This window comes from Ylistrum balloti, unplaced genomic scaffold (genome assembly GCF_031769215.1).
Source record: "Ylistrum balloti isolate Yb309-2 unplaced genomic scaffold, AGI_CSIRO_Ybal_v1 Utg371942, whole genome shotgun sequence".
Taxonomy (NCBI): domain Eukaryota; kingdom Metazoa; phylum Mollusca; class Bivalvia; order Pectinida; family Pectinidae; genus Ylistrum; species Ylistrum balloti.
Window position 1 is genome coordinate 23,689 of NW_026782952.1, and position 18,423 is coordinate 42,111.

Sequence of the window (18,423 nt, forward strand, 5' to 3'; positions counted from 1 at the left end):
GTTACTGTTATCGTGGAACGAGCGTCGGTCAGCGATCCGGGGAATGAACACCGAAAAGATTGATTGCAATGACAAATGTTTATTTACAATGATGACAATAAAGAGATTAAATAAAAAAACCTATAATACCCACACGTCACACTCACTAATTCACTCATTCACAAACACAATTATTACAAGTTACAGTCTGTAGCTACACACACAACGACGAATGGGATCCTGGTACAGTTCCGGTGCAAGACAGTCGCTAACCTGCAACCACGCTCAATCCAGAGCCAAGAGGTATAAACACATCAAGCAGCACCATGCTTGCTTGAAACGCCCAAAATGGCAAACTCACTAGTGTCCAAGACACGACAGGAAACCTGGGATGTACACACTAGTGTCCTTGACACGACAGCCATCCCAATAGTAGATATACTGTGACTCAGCCTCCAAGCAAGTCGCTGACCCTGGCCTACGTAACGACCCAACACATGTTTTCCATGCTGACCTTGACCCTGGCGAAGAGAACTTATCCGGTCGGTCCTGACGCTGGAGTCACAATGAGTTGGCACAGCTGACTGGTCCTGGCTTGATAGCTGAGAATCCTAGTCCGTTATGTGAAGCTACAATAATACATAGTGGAAAATAATGCTGTAGTCACACAGATTCACTCTCACCGGGCATACTAATTAACTAATAATTAATTATCAATAATATAAATATTCATTAATATATTGTAAATATACGTAAATCAATATAATAAAGATAAAGGGATAAGTGTGCGGCTCCAAATGGCTATAAAAACACGACTAAGCACAATTCATAGAAGGTGGCGTCTCACGGCTTCCATAATTTTTTACCCAGTGCGTGTACACACTCCAACTAACGCTATAGCTCTAGCTCAGAGCTTCCATAGAATTTTAAAACGGACAAGAACCCTATATTTATTGAATAATTCTACACACAACAATCTATTATGTTTATATTATCTAAATACACCAGAAATCAATAGGAAGTATGAAATAATAATGATATAGCAGAAACACACCACAAAACAAGTGTACTACATGTATCAACAATAGTTACGCATGATCGGAGCGCACCGACACCTCGATTGCTTGACCCGATAGATTTGACGGCATGGATAAAATAATGCCAGAAAAAAAAACATATGGAAACGGAAGAAAGAAACATAACTTACCACAGTCTGTCGTCTGTGCCTTGTTCACAATATCGGAAACAGCTATATTTACATATCGGCTACACGAACTCACAAAACTGTGGACCGTAAACAAGTGTCCATTCCGTGCACAACCGGTCAAGCCCGTGACGTATATCCGCCCAGTGGTGCGGACAATTAAGAGTCCTTACACCGCAAAACAAACTCAAATTAAAACTTACCATTTATAGACAAACTATACATGCTTACGTGACAGTTACCTTCCATAAGCACCTTGGTCTAACTTTTAATAGTCATGCTAATTGGTCAAACCACATAAACTCTATCTATGAGAAAGCTTATAAACGAATAAATGTACTTAGAATGTTAAAGTATAAAATTGACAGAAAGTCACTTGAATTAATATATATTACATTTATTCGTCCTATTTTAGAATATGCTGATATTGTTTGGGCTAATTGCACAGAAAGGGAATGCAACATCTTAGAATCAATTCAACTAGAGGCAATTCACATTATTACTGGCCTAAGACGGGGCACCAGTCATGCAATTCTATATAATGAGTCTGGATTAATACCCTTATCTAAAAGAAGACATTTACATCAAAATATCCATTTTTTAAGATTTTAAATAACAGATGCCCTCCTCATGTATTTGATTCTATCCAACCTTTTATAAACAATAATAATGCTCCTTATCCACTTCGACACAATAGATTGTTTGATGTGCCCCTTACAAGAACCTGTCAATATAGCACTAGCTTCTTTCCAAAACTCATGAATGAATGGAATGGCCCATCTTGTCTGTATCCCTCATTAACTTCTATTTATGCGATAAAAAAATATCTTTTATCACAGCAAGCTACCATTTCTCCTTTCCACTGTAATGATACTTTCAAATATAATGGACAAAGAAAAGCTAACATAATTTTATGTCAACTAAGAAACTCTGCAAGTAATCTGAATTTTGATTTATTCAATTCCCACCTTAAAGATAATCCTGCCTGTAACTGTGGCCACCCAGTTGAAGATTGTACCCACTTCTTTTTCCACTGTCCCTTCTTTACTAACCAGAGACAACTCCTCTTTAATTCCCTTTCTGGCCTTAGTGATTCTATACCTCCTACAATTGATACATTTCTCAAAGGTTCTCCTATACTTGATGCAAACATGAATAAATTTATTCTTGATATAGTTCAGAGATTCATAACTGACACTGGTCGCCTATTTTAGCAAATGTACATCCCATTCTATACTTCTATCTTTTCTATCTCTCATTTGTATTTGATGTCTCAAGTGTGGGTCCGCCTGTCCATTTTAGGGACTCAGCTCAGGATTATGTGCAAATGGACTGTTTGAACCTGCAGTCTGTCCCACCACAAATGGACATATTTTGACCCAGTCTTGTAATATCTTGTGATACCTAATTTGTATTTTTTAGTTTATGTTACTGTTCTGGAACTCAATAATACAAACGATGGTGATGCCTATTTTGCATTTCGGTTATATAATCACCCATTTGAATCTATCTTCTACATTCTTATTCCTAATATTATTATTATCTGTTATCTCTAATTTTGATTGATGTGTCTGTATACTTGTTTATGCACTGTAAGGAGAGGGCTTTCATAGGCTCTGCCTGTTGCCCAATTCCTACTGTCAATACCACCATGACAATAAAATATTCTGAAAGAAAGTACACTTGAACCGTGCTACTATTCGAAGGGATTAAATATGGTATGTAGGTTACGTATATTTTGTGAAATAATGCTAAGGATTTCAGTAGAACAAAAAATAAAAATGTATCCTTTTTACCATCTTGTTAGATAAAGTGTGTTAATAAAAATGCATGTACTGGTGTTCAGAGGGTGAAAGATGGATTATTTTAAGAACGTATTCGAATTTGAAATGATCATAAGGATTGTGTACAATATGTCATGTTTCTGTAAGGTTGTACAAAAGACACACAAGCGAATAGCACCTTTTAATAATTAAGAGTGAGATACCTTCGAGCCGAACATTGAACGGTGTCACACAGCTGTGTCGTCCTTCTAGGACTCACACATGATGCTAAAGGCATAATTGTAAGCCTAAGCGACGAAGACGACTGATGACTGTCATGATCGCGTGCATTCTTAATTATTATTTCCGTGTTTTGTGTTATTTCCGTGTTTGTGTCGCGTTAAGTATGGTAGTGTGGCGCCCGGGGGTGTCCGTGGAGTGGACAGGCGAGTTGGCACTGGAGGACGCACGAGCAGGAGCCATGACGGGGCTCTATCGGGCCGTGTTATCGATGTAATATATTATACAGGATTCTAATACGGGCACAGAATTTATACAGGCTGTGCATTCTAATGCGAACCAGATGATGGAGAAAGCTGCGTCGTCATACAGAGTCAGTTTCTTCATGCTGTTGTCACTCATCTAAGGCAGCTCTCATGGTGCCAGTAGGTTCGTCCGGTCATCGAGGATTGATTCCTGCGGACGATTAGCATTGACACAGCCGCAATGCATATGGTGAGGTGGACATGCAACACTTAAGTCTACCTGTTGAAGCCAGGGGTTTGTACCCAGATTTCAGCCTTGTGTTATTGGCTGTGCGGACAGTCTATAACCGGTGGTCTGTATTGTCTCCGTGTGAAGCGGAATTGCAAGTGAACCTTGAGACTGTGATGTAATTGCTGCATCTCATTCAGTGGAGGCGGTGTTTAGCAGCTGTGTCCATGTGAATTGACTTTACGGTTGTGTGGAAGTGGTGTGAAAATTGTGTGGGTGACATAATTCTAACTTGTAAATAATATCTAGTATGTGGTTTTGATTTTGTGTACATAAACTTTGAATTGTTCAGTTGTGTCTCACCAATCCCACGTTACAATGACAATACGAAGTGATCAAAAGAATAGTCAAAATTTAAACAGGGATGTGCAGCAACCCCATCGTTATACACACACACACACACACACACACACACACATATATATATATATTTACATTTATTTACATACATCATTCACACTGCTCATAATGTTAATATTGATATGAAATACATGTACACACAACTATACACACATTTTTCGTCTTACATGTTCATATTTCCAACCAGATAGTTAACTACAAGTACTTTCTCGACTAAGGCGCAAGGACAATACCAATCATTTCGTAGCACAGTAAAAACCAATGATAATATGTTTAAATACACAAACACACAAAAAAGAAACAAAAGGTAAAACATGATAAACAAAAAAAACTAAAAACAAAAAATAGTTCACGCACAATTTATAATAACATATCACAATAATAATAAAGTTCATGATTTTTTAATATATATATATATATATAACAGTTAAAAACGGAAATCTATTATCAGCTGGTTTACATTACTTTTTCCCGCGTTCGGCGGTGATGTGCTTGTCGTTGTTTCTCGGTTATTGTAATTTGAGCAGTAAATGTGTGTGGACATATGCTGCTACGAATTGGGAAAGTGTTGTTGTTTTAATACATTATGCGTCAATATGTTATTCAATTCCTGTATTTTGTCGGCTGTTTAGTTGCACGTATCTCCGCTGTCTGGGCAGTAGTATTCCAAGCTAACCTTGCAACAGTAGATGAAGCCTGAATAATTGATTATATATAAGACCATTTAAGGACGGCGTCAAGTGCATGTGTATATTCTGAAACATGCCACTATTCGAATCAATTATAACGTGGCATGCATGTTAGGAGAAACCTCAGAGAAGTAAATTCCGCCAACAGTGGATATTAAAGATGTTTTTAGATATATTACCAATTGCTTGTGTGTATATCCGAAAGGCTTCAGTGGATATATTACTTATAGTTGCAAACCAACTATCAAATTGAGCGCCAAATACATTATTTAGGAATTTTCGAAGTTTAGACAAGTTATTTTATCTTTTTATCTGTATCAATACATTGGTGCTACTGTATACTGGTAAATCACTAACATCATGCATTTAAACATTATCATGGAGTCTGTAAACATGAAAATTTTCTGTACAGCCAGAGGACAATCTAAATAAAATTCTGCCGTTGACATTAATAAAGCAAACAGACGTCGCAGTTCACATGATATTGTATAATTTATGACGGAATAATTGTATCTATTCGATATAGAAAGGTACGTGGAACAGATTATCTTAAAGACACTTCTACTGTTATCCTCATCATACAGGCAACTGCAATTCACAGTCAAGATGTCACTTTCTTCAATTAGTATTTTAGGATATTTAGTAAGGAAAGCTTCACTAGAGTGTGATACACAATGTATAGTACCTCCAGCGATCGAAAAATAACTCTTCTTTACTCAATCGATTTCATAAAAATAAACATGAAAGGTAGGAACTCGTCTGTGATGCTAAGGACGTTGATTTGAAAACCTAGGTGGCAAATCAATATCAATCGAAAACATATCAAAGTTTAGAATGGCAGGACACTAGCTCCATTATTTAAAAACATCTAGTTCAGTACATGAATTTTCATAAAAGATGAGCATTCATTTCAACAGTTTCAATATATGCCATTCCTGTAGTCATCGTTTGCCAAAGAACTTATCCAAACAGGGTGTATTTACTTTTCAGTTACACAACGTGATTTAAAATACAACTATACTAAAGGTAATACAAATCATCAATTGTGATGTTAAAACGCCTTACATTGTGGCACGGGGATACTCGACAAAACATCGGCTAATGTTTGATATTGTTATGTGGAGTGTTTGAGTGATAAAAGTAAGGGAAGTCAAATATTTACTAAATTTAGATATGTCAACAACAGTCCTTAAAAAAAGCAAAGCTTCATCATTGTTTCGCAGAGGAAGACATAATCAGATGCCTGCAAGGATATTGTATATATTGTATATAGAATAATATAAAGATAAAACAGGGGATCACAAAAATGAAAGAAGAATGATGTACCAAATAAAACAAGACTGGAATATAGATTGTTTCGTGGCGATACAGCGTCCACTAAAACATATTACAAGTATCTTAGTGAAATCATGGTATTTACGGTGGAACTTTTTAATATTCATGAATGCGCGGTATGCTATACACAACACGTTCGAAGTAACATTGTCATATTAAGAATTGCGGGTAAACTATACAAAACACATTTACAGTAGCGTTTAATATTCAGGATTGTGGGATATAAGATACAAAACACGTTCACATTAATATTGTAATTTTCAGAATTGTGCGATATACCCTACACAATACGTTCACAGCAACGTTTTAATTTTCAGGATTGTGTGGTATACCATATACAACACGTTAACAGCAACGTTTTGATATATAGAATTGTGGTTCACCATACGAAATACGTTCACCGTAAGATTGTGCGTACAGCATACACATCACGTTCATAGACATTATTCACAACACGTTCACAGTAACGTTTTAATATTCAAGACTGTGCAATTTCCGTTATATAATACGTTCCTAGTGACGTTGTGTGCAATAAACGGGATTGTGTTTTACGACATGACAGCAGGTGTGATATTTATCTTGTTCAACTCATTAATGGGTGAGTACATTTTTTTAAATGACGTGTCATATCAGCATTATATCATCATATAATATCAAAAACTAACAACAGCGAAATACCAACCCATACACTTCTTTTGCCTGCAAAAAATATTTTTTTTTAATTTTGATGTCATGAATGAAAATCACCGTTCTGATAGGCCGAGCAAAGCAATGTTATCGGCGCTTGAAAAAGCGGTATTATTGACCATAAGTTACCATATCAAAATTGTTATATAATCACTACAATTTTTACCAATTGCTTATTTTCCATAAATGTATAGTTTAATATATAGCATATCCAAAGGTCATGGTGTAAGTTCTACAATGCTTAGTCTAGTATATAACATACCTTATCATATGTTTACTTCTGTAACATCGTTTTTAGGCTAAACGTACTCAGTATGCATAGCCTGTTGCGACGGCCTTTCAGACAAAATTTACCAATCCTGGCCTTCTCATTGGCCGAAATATCGAAAAGAGTTAGAGCCCTCTAGCGGCAATTTTCTGCGTAAATAATGCCGCGATCTTTCAAATCGCTATTTAAAAGCATCCAAAATTAGTTTATATTTTAAACAACAACACGATTACTATATATTTCAAAAAGAAGCACAGTGTGGTTGAACTATTGATAAATTTTGAACAATATATTTTACGGTATTCTCGACAAGACGTAAGCGTACAGAACACTGCACGTTCGAGTTGATAAGAAGCTAGTGTGGGGGCTTGGTTTGAATTATCAACTAACAGCACTTATAAACAAACAAAACTTACAAACAGAACATCAATTTTATTTTAATCCTTGTCGTTGTGGCAGGATCGTCTTAATATATAACATCACTTTACCTCATTAGACGCCATCGAATTGGACTGTTAATCCCACGTGCACACCCGCCGATATGACACTTTTTCAGGTTTTTCACACCCACCGCCATGACACTCTTTCAAATTGTTGAAGATAAAAAGTTTGCACTTCGTAGGCAAGGTACATTTGGTGCTCATGATTTATAAATAATATATTTTTAATACTGTACTGATCATGATGTTGACTCTGTTATAACTGATATTTTTTGTCTTTTATTTTTATTTGATGAAGGTTGATTGTGCTGATTTTTCAAGGTTTGTTAATGTGTATCAAAGTTCCTTGAAAAGAAAATATTTCTTCAAACAAAGCGCGTATTAAAAAAAAATGTTTATTCATGTTTGTATTTATCAATTAACTAGAACGAAGTATTTCCATAACGTATTTATTCATTTAGCGTGTCATGGTGACATTATCTAATGCATTGGAGATCAGAAATAGTAGTAGCTATAGTGAAAATATTGTAAATTTTGTATATATATGGAAGTCTGGTTTAATCTCAAAGAACTATGTCTTTATAGACATGATTACTGGAAGAAAAATCTAACCAGATAGGCATGTAAATACATTTAATGTAATTACTTACACTTTAATCGATCTGAAATGCTGTGCACACCTTATCTACTTTCCGCAACTACAAATATAATTATAAAAAAGTAAAGACTATTACTTTGCAATACATTCAAAAGAAAGAAGTAGGTATAAAGTCCTTTCGATTTGTCTAAATCCTCATATTAATAGGATAGTAATTGCAACATCTTGGGTATTTCAAAGGTTTTATTTAGTCAACTTCATCATAGAGCTATTTATCTTTTGGCTTGTTGGCGATAGATATATGGTTGTGTGTATTTTGTTATATTTTTTTTTTACCTATTTTGATTTGTTCACATTATTGTCGTCAAATTTGAAATAAGAATTAAAGAAGATATAAAATCGCTTAAAATTAAGAAAAATAGACTCTGGTTCTCTTATTTTAGTAATTTGTTTGCGTTCCAAAGTGTAGGAGTATGGGGAAAGTAATATAGCTTTGTGGTTATCTGTGAACATTTTTCAATACGTTTAGCCTTTCAGTACTTTCAGTACTTTGATTGTATGTGTGATAAGTCTAAAATTTCCATAAGTTGATATCATCAGAACTCTTGGGTTGATAAGGGATGTGATACCAAAATGGTCATACAATAATCTCTACCTATCATTATATAATGTGTAGTCAAACAATTACCATTAGTATAATGCCAGTTGTAAAATGCGCAATACATAACACATTATAGTATATATTATATCATAAAGTATCGTATTTGTTTTCATATGGACCTCAATATATTTTTTTTCAATATCAGTTTCTGTGTTAAATATTGCTATATTATGAATCTTTATAAACATGACAACAGTATGTAATTAACCATTGAACGTCTGTCAGATTGCATTTATTGGCACCCAGATTGCATTCATATTGACAATAAATGCAATTTGACAGACGTTCAATGGTTATATTTACATTTTTGTCATTTTTTTTCAAATTTACCGCTCAATCGTTAGTTGTTGCGATGTTGATGGAACAGCCATATTGACGACGACAAAAAAAAGTGCGTGGAAAAACAACAGTAAAACAATGACAGATTGATAAAACAATAAAGTTTGAAACTTTATTAGCTGACGAAATGAATATGTTTAACACTTTCAATAATTACTATTTAATATCAGTACTTAAATCCAGAGAATTCAAATTTCACTACGCAGGTGTAAACCGTAGGCCTACCGTGCCGGTCCATTCATTCAGAAAAATTGGCGGCGTCACGTCAGTTCGAGTTAAACGTGAACGAAGAGCCTGAAAATGATGAGCCGGCGAAGAAACTTGGTGTAGCCGTATTGGTTTGGACATTTACATTCATGTTTTGTCTGAGTGAGTTTAAAGGAAGAGGATTATCGCTTGCAGAAAGGGACTCCGATTAAACACATGCTACGGTTTGTGAGGAAACTGCTTGTGGGGATCTCGAAACTGTCGCTGCGTGATCGGTAACTGGGGATCGTGAAACTCTCGCTGTGTGATCGGTAACTGGAAGTGTCAGGGTAGACAACGATGCACTGTGTGACTTTTTCTGTGTTGTCCAAACTGTGCGGTTATTGGACCGAAGCGAACTTTCAGATTTATGGGAGCTCATGAACATACTGTGTCTAGCCTACCACAGAAAACATATTAATGCGCACTCTCTGAACTGCATCTACAATACTGTGAATGCAGTCCAGATTAATATAGACATAATGGGTGACCACAGAGCAAAATGTTAACATTAGTTTGTAATTACAAGCAGAAATATTATACCAACAATTGTTTATTATTTGAATACAGAACATGGCCTTGCCAATACACAAGTTGAAAAAAGTTATATATTACAGACATACATGAACACATCGTCACAGATATGTTCACTACAACACTGAAGAATCAACAAATTTATTCGTCTCAACTTTTTACTACGGAACACATCGAGTAAAAGATGAATTCCTTTGATGCTTGACAGGAGGTAAATAAAAAATTACATAAAATGAATTCCAACATATTTTCTGGGACTTTTGTGTTCTTACAATGTTATCTATAGTTGTACTTATCTATTTAAAAAGGCGAATTTTTTGTAAATTGTGTTTGTGGACTACTTTTTGATGGTGTAGTCGACAATGCTATTCGGTTAATATCGTCAACAATATTAACGTTTTCCTGGTTCCTGAGTTATCACCACAAACAACAATGTCAATTTTTGAATTACGACTTGGTGGACCACATTCCCGGATAATTAGAACCGGAAAATAAATATCTGAGCTTGTTTCTTGATGTTCGAAAACCGACTATTTGAGTGAAAATTGCAAAATTAAAGCACAATGACCCCATTTTGTCAATCATGAAAAATATCCTCGAAAATACTAAAAGATGGTCATATATCGGATTTAGTTAATTCTAAAACATTTTTTCGTTGCTCTGCAGATTACAGATCGTGAAATTAGATGAAAAGTTTGTTTTTAATTTTTCTTGATATCCAAATATTATATCCTTACCTTCTAATGAAAGAAGAAAAAATTAAAGCTGGTTCCACGCAATAAACAGGGAATGTCTGTTTTTCTTGAATAAAAAATAAGAACAATATGTGAAAATAAAAATGTACGGCACACATTGTTCGTTTGCGTTTAAACCCACTTTCTTAAGTTAGTTGTTTTAAAAATCATCATAAGAAAAATGTTTTTCTACTGGAATGTTCTTTACTTCTCCGAGGAGGACACCATAAATACACTGTCAATAATGGTCATTATACTAAGCTGCATGGCGCGTGAGAGTAGAAGAGAGAGGTATCCAACAGTGAACATATTCTTTTCGATATTGATAATTTTGCTCAAATACCAGTTTCCAAAACATGACAGGTAAGCAGCGTAACGCTACTCAAAAATTCGTTGATTCCAAAAAAGTTAGACACTGTATGTATTTTTTCCAGGAACGCATTTAGATATTTAATACTAATACTTATATACTTAGATGGGTATCTAGACTTACTATCCTAAACATGTGACTAAGTTTATGGTGTTGATTTTACGCCGTTAGATGGATCCTATACTGAGGATTAACAAAAAAAAAAAAAGAAAAAACATTGAGGTTGCTTTATACAGTACCCAAATGTCATCAGAATAAAGGAAATGACATCCTAAACAATTATATTTGTTGAGACCCAGGTTGGCAGTCATGGGAATCCATATTTAGAATTATACAAAATGATTAATTATTTTGGACTCCAAATGTCAAGGTAATAATCGGTAATCTGTTAAACTGCAGACACCTTCTGTTTTCGAAGAGAAATCTAATTAAATACGATGTGTTAACATAAAGGGTTGAAACGTAAATTTTGTAAAATAAGGAAGAAAATATCGGATCTTTGTTATTTCAAATTCTGATGGGTATATACATGTTCGATGTCTGATGGGTATATACATGTTCGATGTCTGATGGGTATATACATGTTCGATGTCTGATGGGTATATACATGTTCGATGTCTGATGGGTATATACATGTTCGATGTCTGATGGGTATATACATGTTCGATGTCTGATGGGTATACACATGTTCGATGTCTGATGGGTATATGCATGTTCGATGTCTGATGGGTATATACATGTTCGATGTCTGATGGGTATATACATGTTCGATGTCTGATGGGTATACACATGTTCGATGTCTGATGGGTATATGCATGTTCGATGTCTGATGGGTATATACATGTTCGATGTCTGATGGGTATATGCCTGTTCGATGTCTGATGGGTATATACATGTTCGATGGACGTGATAAATAATCTCGTATTATTTAGATAAAATATATCACCGATATGCGAAATTAAAGGACTTGGCAATGTCTCGGTGACCTGTTTGGATAATCTCTTCAATAAAGTCAGCGTTGCATAAAAACAAGAAATCAGCCAAGAGAGGGGATGCCAATAGCATGGTAAAACATCGTGTTTTAGATGTATGTTTTCACGCAATACGTGTTAGCGTAATTCAAAACCATATATATTGAAAATAACATGCATTTGGCATATTATATATCTAATTAACTTGGTTTATCCACTGTGCTGTAGGAAACTTTACGGTTATTTCTATATTTCTTTTATATATGTGTACCCACAGGCTGTGTGTTGTGTACCTCTGTGTCCGAGTATTGGTGGAATGATTTCAACGTTCCTGGACAAACAACGGCAGGAACTGTCGTATTTACAACACAAGCCAATCGTCCGCTTGACTGTGCATCCCTCTGTTCGTCCGTTATAGATTGTTTGGTATTTGGATTCAATGATGTCACTGGTACGTGCCAAGGATACAGCCAATTACAAAATTCCATCGGAGGGATTCCTTTCACTGGTTTTGGGTTTACTAAAATCTACAAAAACAACCAAAGTTAGTAGTTTTTATTTATCGTGTTACTTTCTCGTGTTTGCCTCCTCAACACATTCTATTATGACGTTCATCCCGACTCCGGTTGTGTATACTACGGTTCTGAATTTTCTGGGGACAAAGCTTTCCTGGAGCTTATCGGAAAAAGATTGAAGTGTTGTATAGAACTGATTAATCTCTTAAAATTACAGGACAACTGCTTTGCCTCACTGCCCACCTTCTAACCGTTTTGATGTTTCCTTGGCATAGCCTGAAACATAACACCATTTAGATCTGAACTTTTACTGCCTTGTATCATACCGCTCGACTGGGGATGACACCTGGATTCAAAAGTGAGTTTGATAACACCATTTATTCTTTAATTGATCTTCTTACTGATGTCTGGTTTTCTTTTTGAAGGTTGTTCCCGGGCTGGATATGATTTCATACACGAGGGACACATCTGTGTGAAAGTATTTACCGACTCCGTTGATTGGGACGAAGCCAAGAGCCGTTGCGAAAAAAGTTATGGTCGACTCCTCGTCATTGACACAAAAGAAAAATTAGATGCATTTTCTGACTATCTAGGTATGTCATGTGTTCAGATAGACATAAAGTAAGTCCTGTCCCAGTTTATCGAGGTATATCTGTATAACAATAATATATGTGAATGATATTACCGTATAGACAGTTACTTTAGCCTTTTCATGGCACCTGTTTTCCTTCTCCTACTGTTGACAGACATATCTCTTTTGAATGAGAAATATGACAATAAGTTGACGGTTTTGATGGTCCTTTTCACTACAATCAAACGAGCATAAATCATGTATCATATAAACTCAACATGGATGCATGGGCGTGGCTTTCGACGGTCCACCTGCTTTTCATTCTTGAAATGATATTTTTAATATGGCTGGCGCAATAACGCGAGGAAACGGCACAACTTCTCTTCGTGTTGTCTCATCGGAATTGAGTTCATTACGTATATACGTATATAAGTATATGGTATTTATTCTAAATATCAAATTCGGTAGAAAAATAATTTGGACCGTGATGACTCGAATGATCTTTGCTCGCATTTCACTTTTCCATTACAACTCTTGACGCCGAAATTATATATGAATCATATGTAGTCACGTGCCTTTAACTCTCGCTTCACTTTTACATGTATTAACCTATATACCGGACACATCTAGCACTGTTCACAATCATCGATTACACGTGACAATGATAAATTAATTTTAAGTTACGTGATGCGAGACTTATATTGTATTATATCATATGCTGTTCACATCAGACCCTTTGATGGCTTGTATTTCTGTAAGTCCATCATTCTACGAACTAAAATGATAAAAGGACAACATTCACTGCCGAGCTTTAATATAGGTTTTATTCTATTTTGTAAATGTGAATGTTTGTCAAATGGAAAACAATTTCTCGAATATAATTATTCCTCAGACTAACGATGTCAAAGAAACGTTGATCTTGTGTATTGTATACAGAAAATATCATAAAGTCATGAAAAGTTCCATATAATGCAAAAGAGTAAAATGTTGTCCGCCAAGATAAATATTGATCGTGTAGGATATAGATCATCAAGATAAATATTGACCATGTGTGATGTTAACCTTGGAAATAAGTATTGACCACGTGAGATGTTGACCACCGTAATATATATTGACCGCGTGAGATGTTGACCACCGAAATATATATTGACCATGTGAGATGTTGACCAGCGATATAGATATTGACCACGTGAGATGTTTACTACCGAGATAGATATTAACTATGTGAGATGTTGACCACCGAGTTAGATATTAACCGTGTGTTATTTATATAAAGAAAAGTGGTTAGGAAATCGTTGCCTCTATAAAATCAAGCTAATGAAATGAAATTGAAATCCAGAAGGATATAGATCTAAAAACCGGGTAATGTAATACACACTTTAGGTTGATAGAGATTATGGGGAAGTTTAATGGTTTTAATGATGATCTGATTGGGAAATATTAGAAGAATATAACAAGTTGGGCATGTTTGATGCTCATTAGTATAGCTGATGATTCCGTTGTTGATAATCTTGTTCTAATTGTTGAACTTGACACTACTTATTTGGATTTACAGATTCTAACGGGTATGAAAATGAGCGAATGTGGATTGGTATCACAGACTCAGCCAACGAAGGCACCTGGGTATGGCTGAACGGGGAGACGGTCGACCGAACCTTCTGGGACGGAGTAACATTAAATGACGTCTGCATGCCATGCGTCTCCTTCTCCGCTGATTGTGGTAGCATTGAATACAGAAACCTTGGTGATGATGCCTGTGATTATTCACAAACATATGTCTGTGAGAGACTGGACATTATTTAGTATCAGATTATAGTATCCGGATGGATAATGAACGTTTACCTTACTTTCACTGTTCATTTTTATATAGCGGCAACCTTATGACACATCTAATTTTATTTTAATTATATATAGCAAAATTGCTTACATAATAGATTTCCGCAATAATTCCAATCACCTGTTACAATTTAGAACAATATGTTCAATTTCCATCAAAGCGTCAGTTACTACTTGACTGGTGATGTCAGTGGAATTCGCAAGTTTATAAATTGGCTTTTCTTATAAAGGCTTTAAGCCTAAATTGGAATACAATAAACGTTGGAATGCGTTTGATTAATCACGTGATGATTAAAAGACTTTACAATAGGATATTGTATTTTATCATTTTTAGCGTGTGTGGTAGTTGCCACAGAAGTTATAAAGAAAGATTAATGTTTCGCATTACCATGCAAAAGTGTACCGTTACCGGTGTGCTAGATTACGTGCATAGTGTGCAGACTTTCAACTTAATATGAAGTTGTCATTTCATATCTAGGAATTGTATACAAGGTGTTGATAGTTGAAATATTTATACATTAATTTAAAGTCATAAATCTTATAAAATGGTATATCTGTGACCAAGGTATGAAGGTTATGCCATACCTTTCCACGTTCGATCAGGGAATTGAACTTTGGTCGTCATGTGATTTTACAAGGCGAGTACGTTTCCACTCCGCAGCACACAAATCTAGAATATGTAGCCATGCGTGTTAATGAAAATGAAGATATTTAAGGTACTGGGGAACGGTTATAATATGTACCCACTATTGTAAAACGGTTACAGGATGTACCCACCATTGTAAAACGGTTACAAGATGTACGAATTATCACCCTCTTTTTGTTTAGCGAGCAAGGGATTCTGGGTAGTATGGGAAGAAGATGGCGGACAATACGAAATAGCAAGAATGACTGTGTTGGTAATGAGCCATTTATGGCCAAGCTATACACTGTGTTTTCTACGTATACTCAGGATATTTGTACCTGAGGGCTGAGATGTATGGAAATAATTGTAAGTAATTTACAAGTACAGTCAGGCTTAGCGAACAAGCTGTTAAAACAATACGTATGTAGAATACTCTATACCACGTGCTTTGTATTGTTACTTGTTAGTCTACTGTACATGTATACTTGTAATAAACATGAAGTGCTTAGCTCTTATGACGAGGATTTTAAATCGCAAAACACTAGTGTTGAGCCCAGTCAGGCCAGTGATAAGGATACACTTCCCAGTAAAATGAATTATGAGCCCCAGAGTTATAAACGAGAACAGTAATTGAAACCCTATCATACTCGTGGAGGTCTCGCGGGTGCCGTTACTAAGGTGTTGAAGGAACTGCATGAATTAATAGATCAAAATGCTGAGCATGAAAACATTAGTCGGTGCCTCGATAATATGTTTGGGATGTACAATAGGTTTGAAGCTGCTCATCAGGAATTTGTAAAATTAGCTCATGGTATTGAAGATTCAAAGCTCGCGCACAGTACTGACCACTCTGAAAGGGTCACAGATGAGGTGCACACTGCTGAAATAGATATGACAATTATGTTCAGAAACAACCAACTGATTTTCATGTACATCCTGAAGACAGTGTTTCGCATGTTTCCCGCAGTTCTACCACGTCGTCTACATCAAGTGCATTAGCTAAGGAGGCAGCTAGAAAGGCTATGTTAAAAAACCAAGGCTATATATTTGAAACAGCAAATCGGTATTAAACAGAGACAGTTTGAAATGGAACAGGAATTAAAGCTTTTGAAATTGAATGCAGAAATTGAGGCTACAGATGCTGAGGATCATGACAATAATATTTATACTCCGTTAAGGAAAATCAACGAACCGACTGCAAATACTCAGATTCCTGAAATAGAATCTGAAGCCCTTCAGGCAAATTTCTCAGAAATTGAAGGGTCAACACTTAATCCATACGCTACGGAATGGACAAGGTCACAGAGCGCACATTATTATTCCGGACAACCCACTATGCAAGTTAACACATGGCAACCAAATATGTCAGGCTACACTTTGACTCCAGCTAGTATTTCAAAACCTGTTCAGTCAGAACTCTCAGTGCAAAGACAATTATTAGACATAATTAATATTCCCAAAACATTTCTAATGACTTTCGATGGAAATCCCATGGATTATTGAATGTTTATGAACGCTTTTGATAGTGCAGTTGGACAGTCCTCGTTGAGTGATGGTGTGAAATTAAACAGATTGTTACAATATTGTACTGGCAAGGCTGCTCAGGTTGTTAAACTGTGCGTAAAAATGGATGCTACAGAAGGATATGCGCGTGCCAGAGCATTAATGAAAGAACGGAAATAATTATATGATTTCTGAGGTATGGGTGAAGAGGCTCACCGATGGGCAACCCATAAAGTCGAATGATGGTCAAGCTTTGCGTGATTTAGCAGATGATGTAAGAGCATGTTTGGAAGCCCTGAAGGCAATGGATATGCTTGAGGAAGTAGCCTCGCGTACACGGATGGTAAGGATCATAAGTAGGTTACAGCTTTACATCCAATCAAGATGGCGCAAGGACGCTTTGCAGGTTTTCAACAAAACTTGGAAATATCCCAATATAACAGTGTTTGTGTCATTTTTGGAAACTGTTACCAAGGAAGTGTTAGATCCTGTATTTGGAGCTTCAGCTGTTGCTATTGGAGACAAGGAAAAAAGAACAAATACTAAATCTAATTCAGACAAGATGATGTTGCTAGCTTTATTGTATACACCGCTGAAAATTCTGACAAGCAACAGCAAAGTAGTACTAACACACTAACAGAAAAATATCAAGTGTTTTCTTTGCGGCGGAACACATTCAATGAGTAGCTGTAAGAAATTTCTTGGATGAAACCGTCTCAATGACTCAAAGTAGTCAACGAACATAAACTGTGCTACAACAGCTTAACATTCAGAAACCACGCAGCTCAAAAATGCAAAATTTCCAATATTTTATGGCATTGACAATTGTAAGCAGAAACATTCAAAGTTGTTACATTCTGCATTACGACAAAATACGAACTGTAACACATTAACACTCCAAAAAGGTGTTGGTGTATCGGATCCTTCAGAACTTGTAAACAAAGTGGAAACACACAGTTCAGGGGCCTGTGGAGATGCACATGCTGAGACTTCGAAAGTTTCCCTGCCTATGGTGACCGTAATGGTGCGTGGTAAAGGTCAGACTGAATTTATTCGGACAAATGCATTGTTGGACCCAGGAAGCAGTAAGACATTCTGCTCAGTTGAATTGAATAAACAACATGGTTTGAAGGGTAAACACACTACTTTGAATCTGAAAACGCTGAATGACGGTAAGGAATCTGTAGTCGAACAAACATCGCTCGAAAGTACGGTCGGCAAAAGAAAGAACCACAAGCTTATTGATCTACCGAGAGTTCATGCTTTAACAGAATACCTTACTTTGAACGGAAGTATTGCATCATCAGCGGATGTACAATCATGAACTCACATGAAAGACGTTATAGTTCCGCACAGCCAAAATGTAACAATGCTGATTGGTCAAGATCTCTTCTGCCTTTGAAAATCCGTCAAGGAAGGAA

General features: G+C 36.0%; 1 protein-coding gene across 1 annotated transcript in view; it reads left to right on the plus strand.

The window, feature by feature from the left end:
• LOC132563965 (C-type lectin galactose-binding isoform-like) overlaps positions 1 to 14,841 on the plus strand; it is a 33,155-nt gene extending 18,314 nt beyond the window's left edge. Inside the window, exons 3-5 of the mRNA XM_060228720.1 lie at positions 12,230 to 12,403; positions 12,893 to 13,060; positions 14,594 to 14,841. Coding sequence (XP_060084703.1) covers positions 12,230 to 12,403; positions 12,893 to 13,060; positions 14,594 to 14,841 — 590 coding nt within the window. The remainder of the gene's footprint in view (positions 1 to 12,229; positions 12,404 to 12,892; positions 13,061 to 14,593) is intronic.
• Positions 14,842 to 18,423: the final 3,582 nt, after the last annotated feature.